The 23,155-nt window shown below is 41.1% G+C and overlaps 3 protein-coding genes across 6 annotated transcripts in view; 1 reads left to right on the top strand and 2 right to left on the bottom strand.

Moving 5' to 3' along the window:
* Positions 1-1,674: 1,674 nt before the first annotated feature.
* Positions 1,675-8,671, bottom strand: LOC124049763 (zinc finger protein 709-like). Of its 4 annotated transcripts, none has more exons than XM_046371781.1 (4): positions 7,985-8,511; positions 6,328-7,280; positions 5,826-5,910; positions 1,675-5,309 (listed from the first exon to the last, which is right to left on the bottom strand). In XM_046371781.1, the coding sequence occupies exons 3-4, from the start codon at positions 5,841-5,843 to the stop codon at positions 3,951-3,953; spliced, it is 1,377 nt and encodes a 458-aa protein (XP_046227737.1). In that variant the 5' UTR covers positions 5,844-5,910; positions 6,328-7,280; positions 7,985-8,511; the 3' UTR covers positions 1,675-3,950. The 4 variants fall into 4 exon arrangements, with proteins under 4 accessions (XP_046227737.1, XP_046227739.1, XP_046227740.1 ...); XM_046371783.1 differs by having other exon boundaries at positions 6,328-7,319; XM_046371784.1 differs by lacking the exons at positions 6,328-7,280; positions 7,985-8,511 and adding an exon at positions 8,549-8,671.
* A 2,077-nt stretch (positions 8,672-10,748) lies between these two features.
* Positions 10,749-15,855, bottom strand: aoc1 (amine oxidase copper containing 1). Its single transcript, XM_046372131.1, has 5 exons — positions 15,740-15,855; positions 13,494-15,032; positions 12,535-12,823; positions 11,776-11,908; positions 10,749-11,232 (listed from the first exon to the last, which is right to left on the bottom strand). Exons 2-5 carry the CDS (start codon positions 15,028-15,030, stop codon positions 10,963-10,965), a joined length of 2,229 nt encoding a protein of 742 aa, XP_046228087.1. The 5' UTR covers positions 15,031-15,032; positions 15,740-15,855; the 3' UTR covers positions 10,749-10,962.
* Positions 15,856-18,754: 2,899 nt separating this feature from the next.
* Positions 18,755-23,155, top strand: part of sspo (SCO-spondin) — a 65,393-nt gene continuing 60,992 nt past the window's right edge. The window contains exons 1-8 of the mRNA XM_046372153.1: positions 18,755-18,987; positions 19,620-19,702; positions 20,068-20,238; positions 20,395-20,618; positions 21,353-21,455; positions 21,757-21,915; positions 22,134-22,219; positions 22,500-22,625. Of these exons, the coding sequence (XP_046228109.1) occupies positions 18,755-18,987; positions 19,620-19,702; positions 20,068-20,238; positions 20,395-20,618; positions 21,353-21,455; positions 21,757-21,915; positions 22,134-22,219; positions 22,500-22,625 (1,185 nt within the window). The remainder of the gene's footprint in view (positions 18,988-19,619; positions 19,703-20,067; positions 20,239-20,394; positions 20,619-21,352; positions 21,456-21,756; positions 21,916-22,133; positions 22,220-22,499; positions 22,626-23,155) is intronic.

The raw sequence follows: 23,155 nt of genomic DNA on the forward strand, positions 1-23,155 counted from the left end.
CATAAAAGCTGCCAATATAAAGACAAGCGTGTTTTTGTCCACACAAAACCCATATTCACATATTTTAAATGTGTTGCTTAAAATCAGTTTGCATATTCATATTTTGATTATATCCATTTCCATGAGATATGCAAAACCTTAATTTTTCACTTTGTTTGCCAGTCAATTTACTGGATTCTTTGTTTGTACAATGTTGTTTCTTATATTTTCCCAATTCTGCTAAGCACATCCACAATGGACTCCAGATTTGAAATGTCAAATTCCACACCAATCAGCCCAAACGGTGGGGGCAACCACATGAGATCTAAAAATATGACAAGTCATTTGTGGGCTCATGGTGCCCTCTAGTGGACTGTTTGGACTCCTGCGGTCTACATCAACACAATGATGTACCTTCTAGGATTTTTGCCAAGCAAATAATCTTTTACAACGAGAACACTGGTATGGGTTCTCTCCAGCGTGGATATGCATGCGTCTCTTGCGATGGCATCAGTAACTGAAAATCTTTCTACACTGGTCACATTGGTCCGGGCAGTCGTGGATCAGCGGTTAGGGTGTCGGACCCGTAACCGGTGGATCGCTGGTTTGATTCCCCATCCCGGTGTCCATGGCTGAGGTACCCTTGAGCAAGGTACCTAACCCCCACTGCTCCCCGGGCGCTGCACGTGGTCGCCCACTGCCCCGGGTTTGCTGTGTGTGTGTGTACGTCACTTGGGTGGGTTAAATGCAGAGAACAAATTTCGTTGGAGTGAGTTCCCTCCAATGACAAAAATATGTCACTTTAATCACTTTAATTGGTATGGTCCAGTGCAGTCACACAGGTGTTTCTGTATGAACTCAGCCTGCTGAAATATTTCCCACATAGGCGGCAGAAGTAGGGTGTTTCCTCATTGTAAGCAAGTGCAGTTTGTATGCACTCACTCACATTTGTAGTTTCTCTGTAATTTAAGTGAGTCCATGCCTTCTTAGACTACCAAACTAGATTTCCAACACTTCTGATACCAATCATGTCTGCATCCGTTTCAAAACAGAGAAAAGTTACAGTCATTTCGGCACTATAAGAATGATGCTAGTCATTCAGTAGGACTGCTAAAAAAATTCCCAAGTAATGGCAGGGGGGATTTCATTTTAATTATATATGCATTTTAATTTGCAGTTGATGCTGTTTGCCATGAACGTACAGAGTGTATACTTTCTTCTTGTTTACCCATTGTTCTTATAAAGTCAGTATAATGCATGTTCTGCTGCACTAACTTCATAACAATGTCGGGTCATTCTTGGGTCTTGGAAATTTCTTGGCTCTAAAGCCCTTTTCAAACATGGAATGTGAGACAGTGCTGGACTCGTGTATTATGAAAGCATAGACTGACAAGAATTCTACTTTATACTTTGAGAAGATTCAGATCACAAACAACTGGTATAAACAATTGTTTAACTTAACTTTAATTGTAAACCTTGGGCATTATAGGGCATCATTTAGTGTGAAATGACTCTAGGAAGTGTTGAATTTTATTGATGGTGACCTGAAGCAGAGGGTGAGTATCACATGACTTTGTGATAATGATTAACTATGGGGAACACTGCACATCTGGAGACAGTCTCACCTCAAAGGAATTCATTGTGATGCATTTGTTTAAACACTGTAATTGTGTACAGAGTCGGGGAAAAAGAGCATTAAGGTAAGACAATGCAATTTTATTTATTTAGCCCAGTGGGACTGTTCTTGATTTACACATTGCAACTATAAGGCTGGTCTACATATGCTTGAGGACTATACTGGCCTCATTTTTATCTGACAAGAAAGGTATGCTTCTGTCCTAAATCTTAATGATCATTTGCTAAATTATAAAGTATACATGTGGCACATTAAAACTGGCTAATTGCTGGTATGCTTGTCAATTATTCTGTATATTCCATTAGAAATGCTTGTCAGATGGTTGAGAAGTACAGAAAACCCCGTCACATGCGTTTCTACAGTGGCAGAGAAACATCTTAACTTAACTAAATAAAGCATATTTGTCAACATAGGCACAGCATTTAGGAAATACTGTATGCTGCAAATGTACAAAACACAACAAAATACAGAATACTCTAAAAAAGTCAACAGAGGTGTTTCCACTGGAAAACTATGCAGAACACTGTTTAGACACGGCTATTGCTGCTACAGCTCATGAAGTCACCGAAGTCCATGTATCATCAGTTTATGTTTGTGAACTTAAGTCATGCTGCTGCTCTGCTATGCACAGAAAGAGACTGCTGTGTGTGCGTGTGTGTGTTCAAGCCTTGTCGTCTGGGAAAAAATACCATTGTCGTTATCTGTATTTGCTGTGGTTTTGTGTAACAAGATGTGTTGTTTGTATTTGCGTGATTCCTAAATGCATGTTATTACACTGATCAAGATGTTTTCTTCATTGGCTTGTCTCTAGTCTATATGCATGTGGCATGTGTCCAACGGAGTCAGATTAAAAAAAAGCTTGGCGCATGGCTAGAAACATAGCCCCTCTCCGTCTGGATCAGTTGGATCAGGCTGACCAGAGTGAGTGTGAGGGACTCACAGCACCACACACACCTGGATCCACATGACTCCTGACTGTAGCCGAGACTTTACACTGGCAGAACGCAGGAGGTTGCAACAGTTTCTTACTAACTACTTAGAACGAATGGGGAAGATTATGAATGGCACATAGGATTTTGTATTCATATGCACCATTGAGTGTCCTGGCCAGCTGCATCGCCATGTGGTTTGGAAGTTGTACCACCTCCAACATAGTGAATGCAGCAGGAAACATCATTGGTGCCTCTCTCCCCTCCCTACTGGACATCTCCAAAACACACCTAGCCAGAAAAGCACTCGGCATTGCGGGGGACCCCACTCACCCATCACACAGCTTATTCAGCCTCCTGCCATCTGGGAGGAGATCTTGGAGCTTCCAGGCATGCACTTCAAGACTGAGAGCTTCGTTCACCAGACTGTCAGGAAGCTAAACACTCTTCCCTCTCCATCCCCTCTGTTCTCTGCCATCATGAAGACTGGACCCCCCTCCTGGGCAATATTGTAAGACTTATATATCACCAGTCCGTCCTCTGTATACCCTGTATATATAGCAGAACTGATAATAAAGCTGACTTTGTCTTTGACTTTGAGTGCAGTGTAGCCAAGGACTCAACAGATTAATGAAGAAGGGGATTCGTGAAACTGAGATTATTTTTAGGATCCGAGTCAATTAACCAACTCAGAATTCAAACATGTCTGCTGCTTTGAGAAGTTCACTGGTTTCACGTGTCATCTTTTAGGGCCTTGATTACGGTAAAACTATTTATAAATGTGAGTGGAGAATTGTGTAACTGTATCTCAAGCTGTATGTGTGTAATCAGATTCGTAAATGAGTAAAAGAATCTCTAAACGCGTACTTGAGATTTGTGAATGTGGACGGGAATTTGCAAATGTGCAATCAGAACCCGTGCGTGTAATCTTTTTCATGTAATTTCTGAATGTGGAAAAAGCATCTACAGAGCTATTACTTTTTGCAAGTGCACTGAGACTGTGTAGACAAATTTGTAAATGAGTACATCGATCCAGAAACGTGTACATGAGGCTAAAAATGTGTATGTAGATATTAATGGATGAGAAGTCTAAGTACTCCAGTTGCTCGCAATAAATACAAATAATCAGTTTCAAAACAGGTTTGCAACAAGAGCTGGAAACACCAATGAGCCATCAGATTCAACACAGGCAGGCCTCTCAGTGTCTTTTTACACATAACTTAACTGTAAATGTGTGTGGAGAATTGTTTCAAAGGAGGCCAGTATGACGACAGGGAATACAGCACCAAGGTGATTTACAGCAGCTCCAACCAGGACTCTGACTCCGGGGACAACAAAGACATGGTGGGTTCATGTGGGTCCAGGGGAGGTGGGTGAGGAACAAGAGGGACAGGATACTACCATACTCAGTCAACAGTCTCTTCCTCCACATCGACACAACGATGTACCTTCAAGGATTTTGGCCAAGCAAATAATCTTTTACAACGAGAACACCAGTACGGTTTCTCTCCAGTGTGGCAACGCAGGTGCTGATTGTAACTGCTTAAATGAGTGAATCTCTTTCCACATTGTTCACATTCATATGGTTTCTCACCTGTGTGGGTGTGCAGGTGTATGTTGTAATCACTATACTCAGTGAACAGTTTTTCACAGTGTTCACACTGGTATGACTTCTCCCCAGTGTGAACACGCAGGTGTCTCTTGTAATTATTTAAACGGCTGAAAACCTTTTCACAGTGTCCACACTGGTAAGGCTTCTCACCAGTGTGGACAAGCAGGTGTCTCTTGTAACTACTTAAACAACGAAAACGCTTCCCACATAGCTTGCACCAATATGGCTTTTCTCCAGTGTGGACACTTGAGTGTCTCTTGTAATCACTTAAGCTACGGAAACTGTTCCCACACTGTTCACACTGGTGTGGTTTCTCTCCACTGTGGACACGCAGGTGTTTTTTGTGATCACTTAGGCAACAGAAACACTTCCCACATTGTTCACACCAATATGGCTTTTCTCCAGTGAGGACAAGCAAGTGTCTCTTGTAATCACTTGAGAAACGGAAACTTTTCCCACATTGTTCACACTGGTAAGGTCTCTCTCCAGTGTGGACACGCAGGTGTCTCTTGTGGTCACTCGAAAAGCGGAAACTCTTCCCACACTGTTCACACCGGTGTTGCTTCTCTCCGGTGTGGACGTGCAGATGTCTCTTGTAATTACTTAAGCGACTGAAACCCTTTTCACAGTGGTCACACTGGTATGGCTGAGTCCCAGTGTGGACAAGCAAGTGTCTCTTGTAATCGCTTAAGCAGCAGAAACACTTTCCGCACTGCTCACAGGAATGTGGCTTTTCCCCCGTGAGGGCAAGCTGATGCCTTTTGAAATCACTTGAGAAACGGAAGCTCTTCCCACATCGTTCACACTGGTGTGGCTTCTCTCCAGTGTGGACACGCAGATGTCTCTTGTAATTACTTAAGCGACTGAAACCCTTTTCACAGTGATCACACTGGTATGACTTTTCTCCATTATGGACACGCTGGTGGTCCTTGTAACTCCTTAACAAAATAAAACTTTTTCCACATTGGTCGCAGCTGTATGGTCCAGTATGGTTACACAGGTGTTTTGTGTATGAATTCGGGTTGCCGAAATATCTCCCACATTGCTCACATTGGTACTTTCTCTGCGGCGCGATTGGGCCAATGCCTTTTTCGACTACCAAAAGATTTCCAGGACTTCTGACACTGACTGTGTCTGCGTCGATCTGTTGCAGCTGAGAACAAAGAGACAAACAAATTAAGATCAGTGTGGCCCTTCATAAAATCGCAGCTAGCCATTCAGTAGCCATACAACAGAACGCCATAAATACCAACATCTTTTTACACATGATTCAATTTCAATTAAATTTTCAGTTGATGCTGTTTGTCATTAATGTAGACTCATACAAATCCTCTTTGATTACCTGGTATCTTTATGAAGTCACTACTACTTATGAAGGGCCGTTCTGGAAAATACCAGACAACACTGGTGGCATCAACTTGACAAATGCACAACAAGCAATGAAAAGTCAACTGATGGCGATGCGTTTTCCATATATGTCACAAAGATGTTTAGAAGTTGAGGTGAGTTGTTTTGCACATCAAGTGATTTTACAATTAATTTATTACCAAATCCTTGGCTAGATAAGACATTTAAAGTGACCTTGTTTATTTAAAAGTGCATTTATGTTTCTGGTAAAAGAATACATCAACCATCAGTATTGAAATATGTTGATTTTATCAGAGCTCACCTCTTCTGAAGAACTCATTTCACTTCCTTATTGGTCAAAGAGAAGGTCATTCAAATTCTTTTCTTCTCATCAGCCCATTACAGCTCTGAAAATTAAGACAGAATGGTCAGCGCAGAGACACCACTAAAAGAGGGATAATACTGCAGCTGGAAGTGCCTTTGGGTACCTAGACAGAATTCAGTACTGAATAATCACTGTTGATCCCCAAGGTTACAAACATACAGTATATTTCTTTTTTTAATCCATCAATTCATAACAGCTTTTTGAAACTATATGCTTGCTTTACATGTCACTTTTCACAAGGTCTCTTTTTTTTTAAACTTAAACTTGCAATAAAATTTAATTATTAAGTTGTATTTTAATACCTTCAGTATTGTAACAAACTATTGGGGACTTATTATATACTTTACTCATGTATTTTACATGTATTCATATGATAATGTATTTCATAATGTCTTTATTATTATTTTCTTCCCAAGATGCTTAGGTGTGACCTCCCTACAATATCAGGATAAGCCAATCGGAAGCAGAGTAGGGCGGGTTACGACGTTGCCCCATATGGAGGCCATCTGTGGTCAGCTGAGGAACAAAGAAAAGTTAGTTGTCCACAATTTAGCACTCCATGCCAAAGCATTTGCGGTAAGTGTGTCCCATCCACTGACCAGCTGCTTTCCCTCCTCCTCTCCTCACGGTTTCAACGACAGGCTGACTTCTGGCCTCACTTGAAAAGTAAAAAAGCTAAGGAATATGAATTCACTGCAAATAAACTTATTTCTATTACTATTACTAGAAGTTGCAATATAAGATTTTTGTCCTCAGCATGTTATTCAAATTTCAACATTCATAAAAACAAAACAAGAAACGAATGTAGTGTGAGATCACGGGAGTTGTCTTGGTGAAAACCTATCTGACAGGACTCAGGCAGAAATGTTCACAGACAAAGTAATGTTTGAAAGTTTTATTCACATCGCTTTTTTCACTCTCTCCTGGAGAATACAATGACAGACAACCAAATGAAACACACCGTTAGCTTGAAGAAAATTAGATTTGAACACTGTTTGAACATTTGGGATAATGTAAGTACACAACTAAACAAAATGAATAAAGGCGTAGCTATTTTTTAATGTGGGAATGCTACATAGTATATCTTCAATTTTGAATAACTGAACATGGAATTTATTACAAATTATATACATGGAGTAGTGAAGGGAGACCGCGGTACACATGGTCATACAGTATTACCATCAGACTTGGCCAGCAGGCGAGGTGAACGAAACCTAACCCACACACCCTACGCCACAGCTGACGCCCTGCTACTGGAGCACACATCATCAGCACCTTGATCCTCAGCATCAGTGCTGTGGTTCCCAGCTGTTCCGTGGGGGTAGTTTGTCAGGGTGCAGGTGTCTTTGCAGATCCAGTCTGCTGTGTCAGGAGGGATCTCCCTAGCGCTGCCTAAGACTGCCAGAAACATTCTCAGCAATGCATCCGGCTCTGGAAAGGTGGCAGTTGTATACATGTCCTGATGCAATCACTCTTACAAACAAGGCAATGGTGGGCTCTTTCTTACATACACTGTGCTGATACATTAATTATATTGTTCTTCTTTGCTTGTCTACCACTGCAAGCTACTGGACTTTCATTTTGGGCATCTAGTAACATACTAAGTCTACAATGCACCCACATTATGGCAAATTTTAAAGAGGTCAGTAATTTCACATATATTGGTGGATACCCCCCACAGTATTCACATATGCTCAAAATGCCCCCTGTCCAATGTATTGACATAAAAATCTAAATCAAAAATTGCTATCATTCATACAGTCATTATCATAACTTAACACACTGCCATGATTATCATTACGGGCTCTTGTATTACTACAATTCAGTTCAATGTCAAACTCTGTGCAGTCTCTTCCATTTCGTCACTTACAAATGTATATATATGTAGAAAAACAGAATATAATGTCGGTGCTAGTTAGGCTACATCACTGGTGACTGTGATGCTGCTGTAAAGCGGATTTGCTGACTCTTTGGTTAGGGCCTGGGGACACTATGAGACAGACATGGTGCTTATGACAGGCTTTACCGTAAATATTCAGACGGGCCTACGTCTTCCAAACGTACACCATAATAGCTTACGCTCCACAACAACTTACCTCGGACTGTCAGACGCTGCTCTGGGTCAGTGTGATCTCGGGTGGTCCTCCTCCTCAGATGCGACGCTAGCACCACCAGAAGGAACTCTGAGATGTGCTATGTCCGGAACCGACGGTAAAGCGTCAGCTCCCGTATGAGTAGGTGGGAAACCTTTCTTTTTCTCTGCCTGGTAAAATAAGATGTACCTAAAATCTCTTTTTTTGGCTAAGCGAGGAGGACCGGGAGGACGAGGATAACACTGGATGATGCTCCATCATTTTTTTTCCCCCTGAAGAATGAGCTGACGCGAATCTGTTTGAACCTTTTAATAAACATCAGGAGGATATCGCATCGCTGCAGGTGTGAATATTTTATATCCGTGGGCGAGTATGTCGCATCTTCGTGTCGTTAATTTGTCACGACTACAGTGCGTAAAGGCCTTAACGGAGCACATAGTTAGCGGAGAGATGCTGCTGCATGTACACTAGTGGGCTAACAAGATGTAAGCCACTGTGCTATTATTAAATGAATTTAAATTTAAAAAAATTTAAATTTAAATTTAGACGCAGAATACAAAACAGTACCTTTTTAACTTATTCTTCTTCTCCTCATCCCCGCCCCTTTCTTGTTCTTCTTCTTCTTCCTCTTCTGCTGCTTATTTCGTTTGATAGCTTTCAGGCACATTAGCGCCACCTTCTGAATCGGCGTGTGAGTTGTATTGAACGGTATAGTATGTGACTATATTATACACACTATATAGACAAAAATATTGGGACCACTAACCATTACACCAACTGGGTCTTTAATGACATTGCATTCTAAACACACAGACAGCTTTGCAGCTATAACAGCTTCCACTCTTGTCTGAAGGCTTTCCACAACCTTTTGCAGTGTTTCCGTGGGGATTTTTACTCATTCATGCAAACACGAACGCACTAGGACCAAGCGGAAAACAGCCGCTCAAGCTGAAGCCTGTTTCCCTTAGTTTAGACCGCCCACAAGCTCCTCGATTGGCTCTGCCGTTTCTTGTGTGATTGGCCGTCCCTGCTGTCACTCCACCTTGTTGCTTGCAGACCGGTCTGCCAGTCTGTGGTGTGTGTGATCATAATAGGTGTTAAAATGGATTCCCTAACTGTGTGGAATATAAGAAAAAAAAAAGTCTTGCATATTGATCCTGCAGCTACCGAAAAATAAGATAGGTTTCCATCTAAATGTAAGGCAAATGTTAACAAAATGTCAAGGGAACTGGAATAAAACAAAGCAAAGCAAATTCTACTTCAGTTTCTTGAAAATGTGCACACTCAATGAAATTGAAGATAAATCACAGACTAACATTTCAGTGTGGGGAAAAAACATAACTCAGAACTCATTAATGGCATGTGTGTCCCACTTATAAGTTGCTCAATATTCAGCAACACATGAGCTGCGGAATCGACCAAACAACTAAACAAGAAACCACAAGGGGGCAACAGTTCCCAGTCTTTGAATTCCTGCCAGGAAAGAGCAGTTTGTCATACTTCAAACTGCATTAATGCAAGAATCAAGACTAAGCTAACAAGCTAAATCATTCCAGGGCATTAAAGAAATACAGTTTCATGCAGTTATTTAGACGTTTTTGTTAACATTAAAATGCTATGTGGCATTTTAGAATGAATTAACTATTTTATGTTTACTGCTTTTCTATATTGTGTTTCTGTTGTGACATTTCTGTTGTGACGTCAAGACCATCACTACCATGGGAACAGCCATAGGAATGCTTGTTACCCAAGTCGCATTGTCTTTTTGTCCTCTCCTCTAACGCCGTTTCTTAACTCATGTATGTATTGCTTTCATATTATCCCTCTTTTACCATGTGAACTGTAAAACATCAGCACACACTTATAAAAGGGTTTTTACTTCTAACAACAGTTGTTGGCCAGATTCCTTTTCCCTTCTCCAAAAACACTCATTATTTACCCTTCACACAAACACACATTGCCATTGCAAAATCCACCCCCGTCCTCATCAGTTATACATAGGCTTGTGTGTATTAACTGTACGGAAAATCTTCAATCAAAATCAAATCCAAAACATACAATATGAATAACTGCGTGATTTATTTGCCAGTTATTGAAATCTTTTGGCTAAGAACTATCAAGTGGCATTGCTTTGACAGGAATGTGTACATAAAGGACAAAGCACTTAGGTTTGTTGTTGATATTCAGTACATTGAGTCATATTGTATGTAAAGTTAGGTTTCCAGGGGCAATGGTGCAGCCAGGAGGTATCCTGGATTGTTTGCGGGGAAGGATCCGGAATCAGACTGTTTGCTCTGTAAGGCCTGTTGTCTTTCCAGTAAAAACATTCCCACACTGGGGGCAAGCAGAGCCTGCTGAGGGCCAGCTATTTACCACAAGCAGGGCGGATACAGAGCATCCTGCATCCTGGATGCTCGCTGCTGCTAAACCTCCACCATGGCGACCCAACATGGGATTACAGGAGCTCTCAAGGCCCGACTCTGCTCCCCCACACTGACTCCGCTGCCCCCTCCATGTTACATGTGTGGTTTGATTTGGTGTGGTACATTAACACTGCAGTGGGAAATATCAGAGAAGCTGGCTATAGGTCAGACGTCCATAACAAATGCGTGTGAATTAGAATGGTTAGTACAATGAGTCTAATTTTATATAACAGAATTTAGGATTTAAAATTGCATGGACATTTTGTTAATTTGTAAAAAAAAAAAAAAAACAAGAAAAAGAAAAAAGCTCACACAATATCAATGTTTCTTTTTTTAAATTGTTTTTGTATCATTCTCTGTTTAATTACATGGATTTTGTTTCATTTAAAATTTAAAAATATGACAAAGGATTTTCAGGATGATCTCAAACTGTTACACATTACTGATCTAACTTTTACTACTTCAAGTGATCTGAGATCCTCATCGTGCAATTTAGCTAAACTGGGCATGAATTATATTTGTGCTAAAATACTTTTTGGGGAAACCCAGAAAACACCTCTAGACTCCTGCATAAGTGCCATTGTAAAAGAACGGCTTGTCTGTCACACAGTGACCTATGACCTCAGGTGTCCACCTCTGGACCTTCGGCTTGCCACCCTTGCCTGGCCGGACGATGATGGTGCTTCTGGATGCCACGGAAGGGTCTTCATCGAAGAAGTTGAAAGGTCGGAGGAAAAAGCCGACTGCGTTGCCGGGTGTTGCTGTGTTAGGGATGTCTTCTGAGTGAGGCACATGTAGGAAACCCACTGTCACCCAGGCTACCAGGTCCTGCAAACAGGAGAGCAAACATTACGTTAGAACTTTTAGCCTAGAAGGGATGACAGGTAGTTTTTATCAACTTGAAAGTGCAAACAGACGAAAATGTCAGCATTCATGAGTTACCATGATGGTGAGTCACCAGAAGTGATGAATAGATTCTTTTAGGGGGAACAAACTTCCCAGGAAAACAACCCCACCCAGAAATGTAAACCACAATTCTAAGAATCACAAAGCATGCTGTCCATTAGTGAACTTTGACTTCTTGCACTCGTGAAGTTAAGATTATGTTTGCCTTGTGCTTGAAAAAAAAAAATAGAAAATCATAAATTTAAATAATTCTATGAAACAGTTTGAAATGGAGTAGGTAGAAGATTTTGATTTGAAGATTTTATTAACTTTTTTTATGAGAACAAGAATAATTATATCAGTCTAATCTCTGTCTTGAGGACAAAACTACTATCCTGACTTTCATCCTCTAAGCATATTATGATAATAAGTGACATACATGAACTATGAATGTAGATGTGTCTGGATTGATATTCATTAATGTACCTGGTTGACTATATCTTCATTGTTGCGGATGTAGTCTTCAAAGTATACAAGAGGTTCCCAAGGATTATTCTGGGCATACAAGCTGCTGCTGGTCGCTTCACTGTCTTTATGACGTGTCACAGCAAGAGGATATCTGCAGAAAGACGGGGTTTCATACTCTGTAACTGTGACATCTGACTGGGAAATGAATCATTAAGAGAAAACAGCATTTCTCAGTTAGTTATTCAAGAAGAGGCCTTTTGTTGTTTTGCTTTGGCTAGCAGTATTTGTTTCTCAAACAGAGTTTATTCTACCATTTAGCATGATGAGCTCCCCAGAGTTGTTAAAGAAGACAGCAATTTTCCAGAGTGAAGTGCACTTTCCTTGAACAGCCAGTAGTCTACAATTAGTAGATGACAGACAGTACCCCTGAAAGTGTCTTTTGACTGTTTGCTGCACCTCTGTTGACTCCCAAACCATAACTCCACAAGTACTTTGATCCTGTTTCCAGTTGAAATCCCAAACCAGATTAACCTGCTCAACTCAACCTATCCTCCATTTGACCAATCATTACAAACCATGTTATCACTGCAATAATGTGTGCAAACTTTGCTGAATTGTGCAGAACTTAAATTCTACTGGAGAGCCCAATGTGTCCAAGCATACCATACATGAATGATTTTTGGGCAAGAAATGTGAAATGTATCTTTGGTTTAAATATTTTACTTTGGTTGTACATATATACTTTTCTCGCAACATAAAGGGAAAGCATATGATTACCTTGACCAACTGATTCCTTTTTCCTCCATCCAGCCTCTCGGAAGGACACTCTGGGCATGTGAGTTAAATTGAATACGGTAACCTCTTGGGTGTCCCCATTTGTTTTTCTCATTGGGGTTGTTAAAATGCACATAGCGTGGGAACTTTTTGCCGAAGGGGAAAGCTGCAGATCGTTCAGTCTTGTGCTCTGTTCTGTGGAGTTTGGACTGGACGACAAAATGTTTTGGGCTCCAGGGATTGGTGAAGTTGACCAATTTCAGATCCATTGACTCAAAGCTGTTCTCTCGACCTGTATCAGAGTGAAGGCAAAGAGTTGTTGACTAAAAGTTAGAAGTCAAGTTCTAACGAGTTGTTTGAGACACTCTGTCGCCATTTTCATCATCAGAGTTAGAGTTTAAAAGTAGTAGAACTTATGGACAGGTTTTATGGACACGTTTCAACAGAACAGTTGCACAGAATTGATAGGCCAAGACTGTTTCCTTTATGACAGAGTAAAGTCCAAAAAGTCATTTTATCTGGACTGGCATCAATAAAAGACTTAGTCAAAGTTGCCCTATGTTTCTTCTCATGTCACTGCCTTCACAGCTTCAAATTTAACTTGAATGCAGTTGTCATTGAAAGGTGCTATACAAAGATATTTGCCTTGCCGTTCCTTGGCTTTTCTTCAAATTGCACAATGAGAAGAAAATATATTGATTAATGGTGGGTAAATACTGTGGTTAAAGTTAATAAAAAAACAAATATTAATTGACTGATTACAGGATATGAACTCAGGTCTCCTACATGAGAGCCTGGCTCATTATAGCCTTACTTTCCACCTTGCAAGATAAATTAGAAGTTGCAGAATCAATATATACTATATAGCTCTAATTCATAGGTAAAGGACTAAAGAACTGGGTTTTCTACTGATCTTTAATTTAATTTACAGCTTTCAAACCTAACTCACCAACAATACTCACCAACAATATCCAGGTCCACTTTATAATGGATGAGGTGTGTGTGCAGGTTCCCCAGAACATAGTTGTACACCTTAGTACCATAGTTAAGTCCATTAGGTGTAAAGAAAGTGGCATGAATGTATCCAGTAGCGCTAACTTTTACCTCCACTACCCCGTTCTGGTAAAAGAGGAAGTCCCAGATATAATCATAGTTGTAAACCGTGGAGGTTGTCCGCAGCACCAGCACAGTGTTTTCCAGCCCTCCGTAGAAGTTGTATCCCCCCTCGAAATCAGAATCGAAATGCCTTCTCAGAGGCAAAGCAGTGTTCATCTCAAAAATACAGAGTGCATTTTTGTGCTGCAAAGGTTTGTCTGTGTCAAAGTAGTGGTAAAGGTCAACAAAAGTGGCAATTTCTGGACAGTCAATTCCAGGGGCCAGCTCATAGGTTGAGGTGCCCATTGCCCAGCCAGCATCGATGTACTTTGTTTGCATGGCAGCAGGAGTGTCACCAGAATAGAAGGCAATAGCTTCTTGGAGGCTGATCTCATAAGCAATCCTTTCTCCATTGAAACGGAGGTCAAAGACTTGAAGTCCAGCTGATGAGCGGACTCGGTAGGCAAAAGACCATCCAGCATATTCAACAAAATTGCCGTCAATGTGATAGCGAGGCCCTTGGGGCTCAACAAGTTTCGGCCCATGGATATTAGTGGGAGTGCTGCTCTGACCCCTGGGGATGTAGGTAGAGTAGAGGTCATCTTCATTATGATTGGGCAGTTTGACCTTCTCCACACCTCCTGATTCGTAACTTTCTACCAGTTCCTCAACACTGTCAAAGTACATGCTGTTGTACCAGACCTTTTCAACAGTCCACTTTTCTGGGTCAAGGTCCTGGTGGTTGATCAATATCTCAAATCCAACTGGGTGGATGAAATATCCCTCCACAAACTTCTGCAGCATGATCCACGTTCTCCTTTCACCTGGACCCAACCCACGGGGTGCTATGTCTGAGAACGTCAGGCAGCGGTCAGAGCAGTTAGTGAAGGAAAACCCCCCTGTGGTCTCAAACAGGAGCTTGTGGACTTTCTCTGTGACCTTGTTCAGCATTTCAGTAATATGGTAATACTCAACATAAGTAATAGGCCTTGATTCAAATGGGATAGGCTTATTTCCCTTAAATGTCTTGACTATATGTGAATTTGGGGATGGCAGAGGACTCACAATGTACTCAGTGATGTTGGGCTTGGCCTGGTTCCCGAACTGGATGATTACACGGGCTTGACGTGGGGGTTTGGCCTGTCCACGGTCCAGAGCTCGCAGGGCTTCATGCTTCTTTGGCAGATGGAGTTCCATCAGCAGGATATTGTTCCTCTTCAGTGCCTTGCTGCGAGCATCAGTAAGCTCCAGCTCTGGAATACCATGCAGGTAGGCCCGGATGGCTTTCATCTCACGTACTGTGAGGTCAGCAAACATGGGGGCACCATGATGAGCCCAGTCTCTTGTTCTGGAAGCACTACAACAAGCCAAGCAGACCAACTGCAGTAGACAGAGAAGCCTCATGGCTGTAAAATAATGAGAAAATAACATACACCAGGAATTGAGTGAATAAATGAGAAAAATGTGTTGTTGAATGATTTTTTTTTTTTTTTAGCATTTTTTTCAAAAGAATGAAAATCTTAGAAAGGTCAATGATGGGTATTGCAGAAGGAAAAACTCTGTTTCAATATCCAAATATCTTTCAGTTTTAATTTATTTTATCCAGGAGTACATTTACCCTTTTATAAACCAAAGAATCAAAAACCAGGGTGATCTCTCTTGATCGCTCACCTTTCTTCCTCCTCTTCTTTTCACAGCTGGATAAAAAAGTTCTTTCTAGGTCCCTTGACTTTATTTGTGTGCGTTATATGAGTCACTCCTCCACTTCTCCATAGGAACACAAACAGTATGTATCAGCCTCTGCTATAACACACTTGGTCAACACTGTCCTTATATGCTCTCTATCTTCTTGCACTGTTTGTGCTCCATGCTTACAAGATAACCTGGACTCTCATGTCAGCTTCAAAATTACCATCATGTTCCTAATGCAATTTGCCACATTCTTTCAGAATTAATTTGGTTTTGTAACAGGCTTACATAATTGTATTGATGTGATAATATATAATATATATATATGATATACAATGTACTGACTTTGGAGCGGTCCTATGCTTCCTTGAGAAACACTTGCAGCTCAGAATCAGGAAAAAATAAACAAACTAAGCTACTGTACCTGTTATCGTCCTCCTGCTTCAGACACTTTGCAAAACGAGTTTGATTAGTCTAAGCCTTCTGCTTCATCAAATGAAGAATGTGCACTTATGGAAAGACGGATCATTGGACTGCTGCTTATGTTTAACCTCCTACTTTGCAGTGACGGAGGCTGATTGGCCAGCAGTGGGTTGTAAACATGATGAAATAACAGGGGCCATTTTTGATAATCCTGCTGATAAACTGCGGTTTATCGCTGTGCCATAAAATCCCATCCAGTTTTCTTGTCTGCCCAGTAAAATGTTGTCTTGAAGGAGTGCAACACTGAGATAATAATACTAAGGCTTAAAAAGGGGCTTCATAGCAAAAACTGAGATAGAATATTTATGTTGTGTCAGGATAGGGGGAAATTATGCAGGACTGTTTTCCTTCTGAAAGCAGTTAAGATGCTGCTTTTAAATCTAAATGATTTTAAAGAGGATTTGCAATGCATACATGATGGATGTCCTCAGTCAGCTTGGTTCAAATTTGGTAATAGCAATTTCTTCCTTAATATCATACCTCCTGAAATAAAGGAAACTGGAATCGTTAAAATAAATTTACCGTGACAAGGATGAACTTTGTCCTTTCATTTGAGGTAAACAGGTTGCAAATGCGCATCCCACCTGAATTTATGCATTAAAATTAGTAAAATAAGTAATATAAATACTTAAATTCAACATAAGGGGCTACATTAGTTTTTGGGCATGTGATGCATGAGGTTTTGGTTTTGGCCATATCCAGGGTTTTGGAAAAACAAAGGGTCAGTTGAAGTTATTCTGCATTTTTCATGCTTTGCACTTTGCTTGCTACTAATGGATTCTGTATGAAAGCCCCGTTTATGGAACTAAGTTCTTGTACAGGTGTCTGTGTCTGCTTGATTTATCTCCTCACTCCTGTTGTGATACAGACACATTTATGTTGGTACTTCAGAACTTCAGACTGTTTTCAGCCATAGCTCTAAGGATAGAAAGGTCTGTTTGTCACTTGAACTGTGTGCCCTTTGGGCTAGACTTCTGTGTTTCAACAGCTATTGGATGGATTACCAGGTTTTGCACAGTCCCCAGAGGATGAATGCTTCTTATCTTGGTGATCCCCTGACTTTTTGTCTTTCGACAAAGGCAGAACAACAGACATTCACGGCCCCCAAAGGATGAATTCAACTATCTTTGGCAATCCCCTGACTTTTCCCCTTTTTCTTCTTTCAGCTTTCTTCCCATAAATGCTGATGAAGCAATGAACTGACAAAGTTACTTGGTTCATTGATGGGGGTACATGGAAGAAAAGTCAAGTCAATTATGGGACCCTCTTTTGCAAACCCATGTGACATCAGTAACTTCTTCCTCCTCTCCTCCAGGCTCAAGCTAAGGTGGTGACAGCTGTATTTGAGCCTCCTCGCTCCAGGTTCAGGAGGTCAGACTTGGGATATTGGTGAGTCAAAAAGCCTTCGGTCCCCATGTCTGTTGACACACTTCATTAAATAAATGCCCCATCATCCTTCCCGAAACGCCTCTCTTTACAGGATTAGGCTCTGACAAACATCTCTTTATTTGGTGGCTGAGACTTCACCACCCCCACCATCTCATACGGCGTCCCGTAATGTTTGACGGGGCGAGGTCAGAGGATGTGTCCGTCACAGGTCTGGAGACCAATGCCTGTCCTCGCAGCTGTGACTTTACCACTTATATCCAATGGCAGCAGGTTCAGATGCTACTGTACATGCTGTGATTCACCCCCCACATTTAAAACCCTGCATCTGGGGCTCCACTCCCCCCATAAGGAAATGTATCATTTCACAGATGACCGTAACACTTACGGTTGGACAACAGAAAAAGAAAAATACTCACCGAAAAAAGGATAGTGAACCCACAAAAACATACATATGATAAACAAGCCAAGGACTTTTTAATTTCCAAAAAGCACTTCAAAGGTAAGTGCGACTTTTATTAATTTTAGTTACTAATGTATAATTTCAAAAATTCTTATGTGGACTACTTAAATCACTCATGGTGAAAACTGACTATAATCAATCCTCTGAATGGTGAAAGTCATTTGACCATAAACCTGCCTTCAAGGCAGCATTGAGGAATTAAAATTTACAGTATGAAATTAAAAAAATTCTTAACACATTTGGGGTTTTTTTTACAGTTATTTTAAATGCAAGGGAGAACCATGGAGGCACTTCTACTGACTCTGTTTGGACTGCACACAGTGATGGGAATGGGGTAAGTATGATTCAGACCAGCCAAAGCAGCATTAAGCAGAAGTTGTAGACAGTTTACTGAGTTGTAATGATAAAGAAGGTTGTGCAGAAAGATAAAATATGATAACAGTACTGGGCAAGATTCATCTATCAGACTACCTACTGTACAGATCACAATGTAAAGCACTGAAACAGAACCATAACTCCATGGTGCATTCATATTTAAATGATGCTTCTCTGCAATTTCTGCTTATTTCACCAACTCAGTTTGTTACAGTGAAAGTCCAAAACTCATCTCTGAATTTGTAGGTAGTTGAAAGTTTAATATTCCTATAATGTTTGAACTGAATAAATGCATCTTCATCGACTCATGCATGGGAGTAATGAGCAGTGGAAACAAATGAAATTATGCTGCTAAACTCCTTGCTATTACTGAATTCTAAATCAAATTATAGAAGAAAGAAACTTGATTCATAATCTTCCTAGACAGTGGGCTTCTATCAGTCAGTAACTTGTATGTTTATGACATGCCATAACATTAAATAAGAACACGTTAATGATGATATTTTAATACTAATTCCAAAGATTTTTTTCAATATAAGAACCTAACTGAAGCCTAGTATGCTGTTTAACTATTTACCAGAGCACACACTCTGCACACTCCTTTTGTCTGTCGCTGTCTGTGCATGTGTTTCATAATGAGGATCTTTATACATGCTGAGGACGTTGACCTAGATTTTAAGCAGTTATCTTGGTGCACAGCAGTATACTGGAACATGAAGTACCTGAGCAGAAATGAAATCTATGTTTTGCTCCAGACACTGGTGTGAACATGTGGTGGAGGAGAGAGTGGAACAAGTTCTGTCCCCACGCCTGCAGCTTGAAGTGAGTTGTTCTGAGGTGTATCAGTTTAACACCCAAGGCTGGAGGCTGGATGTGGACAGGATGCGTATCATGCACGGGGGAGATGATGGCATTGCATTTTACTACAAACAGCAGGGCCCCAAGGCGTCCTGTTTCCTATACAAGTAAGTGAAAATTTGAGTCAAGGGTCAGTCCAGTATCTTAGTCTCTAAGGTTTGAAGGGTTTCTGGTAGACCACTAGGTGGTTCAGAAGAGGGAGGCAGGATCACTCAGTGTTCTCAGTTCATTTTTTTGTGAATTTCAAAAGCATTACAGCAACACTGTCAGTGTCAACATTTGCACAGATCATATTTCCTTCAATGTCAATGTGTGTGGTGTGAGTATGGTGATAGATCTCTTCCTTGTCACTCCAACAGTGGCCTCATTGGTCGCCTGTGTGGAGGAGGTTATGATCAAGGGGAAATAACAGGAACATACTTCATGCATATGGTACAGCCTGCTGATGAAATCAATAGACAGAGATTGCAGCGCGGGTGTTTATGCCTTTAAAAAAATGCATGACTAATGTCTTATCTAAAGGTACATTCGGTCACCTGGGATACATGTTGTCCTACGATAGCCAGTTAACTAAGCATATAAGGTTAACGTGTTTTATCTGTTTGAGGGGAACTGACCCAAGAAGAAGAGAATGTGAAGGAAATAACCCTTGTTCACAGCGACCTGTATGGCATTTGGATGAATACACACAGTTCTGTGTATATACTGACTTTTCACATGATGTGTCCATCAATGGCAGACCCCCGGAGATGGAGAGCCAGATAGTGAACAAGACAGTGAGGGCATGCTGTGAGGGCTGGGGGGGACCACGCTGCTCCGAGGGTGAGGACAAGGACAACAGTTCTCGTGCTTCATCCTTTAAAATACCACAAACTTGCTGATTAATTGGAAATATATGTAAATGTATTGTAACTAACAAAAATATTAAGTCAGTATGTGTAAATATAAAGAAATGAATGATAAATTATAACCATGCCCATTGCTTTTTTATCACTCATAAGAAAAAACAATTCACTATATATCTTAGAACAGTTTCTTAAAAGAGTGAAAATATTTTTACCAGCTATCTTGTCACTATTTCTCAGTTTAACGTAAAAATCTAAAGACAGTGACTACACTAGGAGTCCCATTGTCTTCTCTCATTTTTCTCCTTCTAACCTCATCTCTCTGTGTCCTCTCCCTTCCAGCTGTGGGTGTGCGTGGTCAGTGTTACTCTACGTGGAGTTGTGAGGAGTTCCCTGGAGTTCATAACTCCTCCTTGATGCAAATGGAGCAGTGCTGCAGCAGCCTGTGGGGACTGAGCTGGAGGAACGCCTCCGACCAGACCTGCTTGTCTTGCACCTACACTCTTCTTCCTGGTCAGAGAACATGCATGTTTATATGCACCCATGAAAATGTCTCTTTTAATTATGTTTTGATGCACTGATGGGCTTGCAGCTGTTAACTGCTTGTATTTATTTTGACAACATCACATGAGAGAGAAGTTACACACACAAACTCTCGCTGCTCTCCAGACTCCCAGTCCTCCCCTCTGGTGCGTAGTGGTCTGCTGGGTAGTGTCAGGGTGCCTCAGAGCTCGGCCACCTGCATGTCCTGGGGTGGAGCCCACTTCCGCACTTTTGACAGGAAGCACTTCCACTTCCAGGGAAGCTGCACTTACCTGCTGGCCTCATCTACCGATGGCACCTGGGCGGTCTACATCAGCACAGTCTGTGACGGGAGAGGAGACTGCAGTAAGGTGTGAAATGACAGATCCCCATCTGATGCAGCTGATGAAGCATTATTAGAGATATTTTCTTGTACTTTTATAGACTTTTCCTGTCACTAGCCATAGTATACACTATATAGGCAAAGATATTGGGCTGATTTGCAGAGGTTGGGCTTGGCTAATTATATCCAGCGAAGGGAAATCTTAATGCTTCAGCATACCAAGACATTTTGGACAATGCTATGCTTCCTGCTTTGTGGCAACAGTTTGTTGAAGGCTCTTTTCTATTCCAGCATGTCTGTGCCCCAGTGCACAAAGCAAAGTCCATAAAGACATGGTTGGATGAGTTTGGTGTTGGAGAACTTGACAGGCCCACACAGAACCCTGGCCTCAACCTCATTAAAAACACCTTTGGGATGAACTGGAACAGAAATTGTGAGCCAGACCTTCTTGTCCAACATCAGTGTCTGACCTCACAAATGCGCTGCTGCATGAATGAACAAAATATCCCACAGAAACACTCCAAAACCTTGTGGAAAGCCTTCCCAGAGGAGTGGAAGCTGTTATAGCTGCAAAGTTTTCCATGTATTTACAATGCGATGTCATTAAAGTCCATATAGTGTAGCTGAAGATAATGGTAACTGTAGTAACACTGTGCAGCTTCTAGCTATTGGTCAGAAAAACAGCGATGGAAATGTCTGCTTACATCTTGTTCTGTATGTGGGTGCATACCTGTTCACACATCTGTGGCCCTCTGCTTTCAGGCTTTGCGGATGATGCTGGGTCTAGATTTGGTTTCAGTTCATCACAGGAACTTAACACTGAACAGCGTCCCTGTTCCAAATGGAAAACCACTCTTCCAAAATGGTAAATTATTTTCAGCTACCAGTATAGCTCTCACATAGCTGCTTTTCTTGTTTCATAATGTTCACAGGGTTAATATGAAACAGGATTAAAGAAGTGTTTGTTATACTATCACACATCAGCATCTGCACTGAATCAAATGATCCTGATGTGCTTAATTCAAACAAAAATATTTTAGATGTAGCTGTCTTTGCTTGCATTAGAAAGACTATTCACAGACCTTCCAAAATTAAATGCCGATGATCAACAATTTTGCACAGACGTGCAAGAAAACAACCAATTTTTTAAAACTTTTTTTTTAAAGGAGTGAGCATTCATTGGCTTGGAGACTTTGTGTTTGTGGAGAGCGGCCTGGGGGTCCGAGTGAAGTTTGACCTGACCAACACAGTCTACCTGACAGTCACCGCCGAGCACCTGGCAGCCACCAGGGGGCTTTGTGGGGTCTACAACAACAACGTTGACGGTGAGCAAAGTGCCATATATGCAAACACACACACACACCCTCACACACACACACAGATACACACATTAGTGTCTCTGTTTATTCAGGTGCTGTTTTCCTACTGTGGATTTTCTCCATTTTCTTTGGATATAACTTAGCTAACTTTAAATCTTTACGTTTTAATGTCACACACCTTTGTTAATATACCTTTGTAACCTGTTTGCATTTTGATGCCCTAGATGATTTCACCACAGTGGGTGGAACTGTGTCCCAGTATGCTGCCAGTTTTGGCAACTCATGGAGAGTTCCTGACCAGCAGAATGAAGTACTGTACTGAATATTTCCCTCATTTACAACATTGTAACTTTGGTTAAAAATACTGAGATATTCATGCTCTGAGTATACACTGACAGCAACCATCTACATATAGAATCTAAAAGGTCAGCTGCCGATGGTCAGCTCCCACTGCTTGTTGGGAATTTGTGGTTTCAGCAGCTCCTTTTGGTGTGAATACATAGATCTGTGACTTGACTCTGAGTGGTGTATTTGAAATAAACTGCCAAGTGTATTCATGATATGTGCTCTCTGTCCCGTGCTGTCCTCAGGCCTGCAGCGATGCGGCCGAGCTCGGTCACAGCTGTGATGTCTCGGCAGACCCGGCCCTTCGCAGGCAGGCAGAGTCTGTGTGTCACCGTCTGCTGGAAAGCCCCTTCACACAATGCCACCTCCGGGTCAGACAATCCTGATATGCACCTCAATCACAGGGGATTGTCAACTCTGTTTTAAAGCTGATAGTAGTCCTTTTGAACTTATAAATCATTTACCAGATGTCAGCTGTTGGAGAAATTCCTAGAAAAAGGGCTTAGATAAATGTCAGCCATGAGATTGTTGAGATGATTGAGTTGTAAGACCATAAATCCTTAAATAACAGTTGAGTGTCAGTGGCAGTTACTAGTTTTCGATGCTGACCTACATTTAGCATTGCCTAGAAAGGATTTGAAAATCTCTCTGGCATTATGTTACTTTACATACATAATAATTAATGAATTAGATATTAGATTGATTAGATAACTAACTTTTATCATTTTATCGTCTGCTGTAATATTGTCTGCTTCTCTCTGGCTTTATTTGTCACCCTTTATGGATGCATACATTATTTTCATAACAACATACCGTAATGCACATATGCATGGTTTATATCCTGTTCAGTTATTTTATAAAAATTTCCCCTCACATCTGGGCCCATTCTGTTCATCTTTGC

The sequence above is a fragment of the Scatophagus argus genome, chromosome 18, assembly GCF_020382885.2.
Source record: "Scatophagus argus isolate fScaArg1 chromosome 18, fScaArg1.pri, whole genome shotgun sequence".
In the NCBI taxonomy this organism is placed as follows: domain Eukaryota; kingdom Metazoa; phylum Chordata; class Actinopteri; family Scatophagidae; genus Scatophagus; species Scatophagus argus.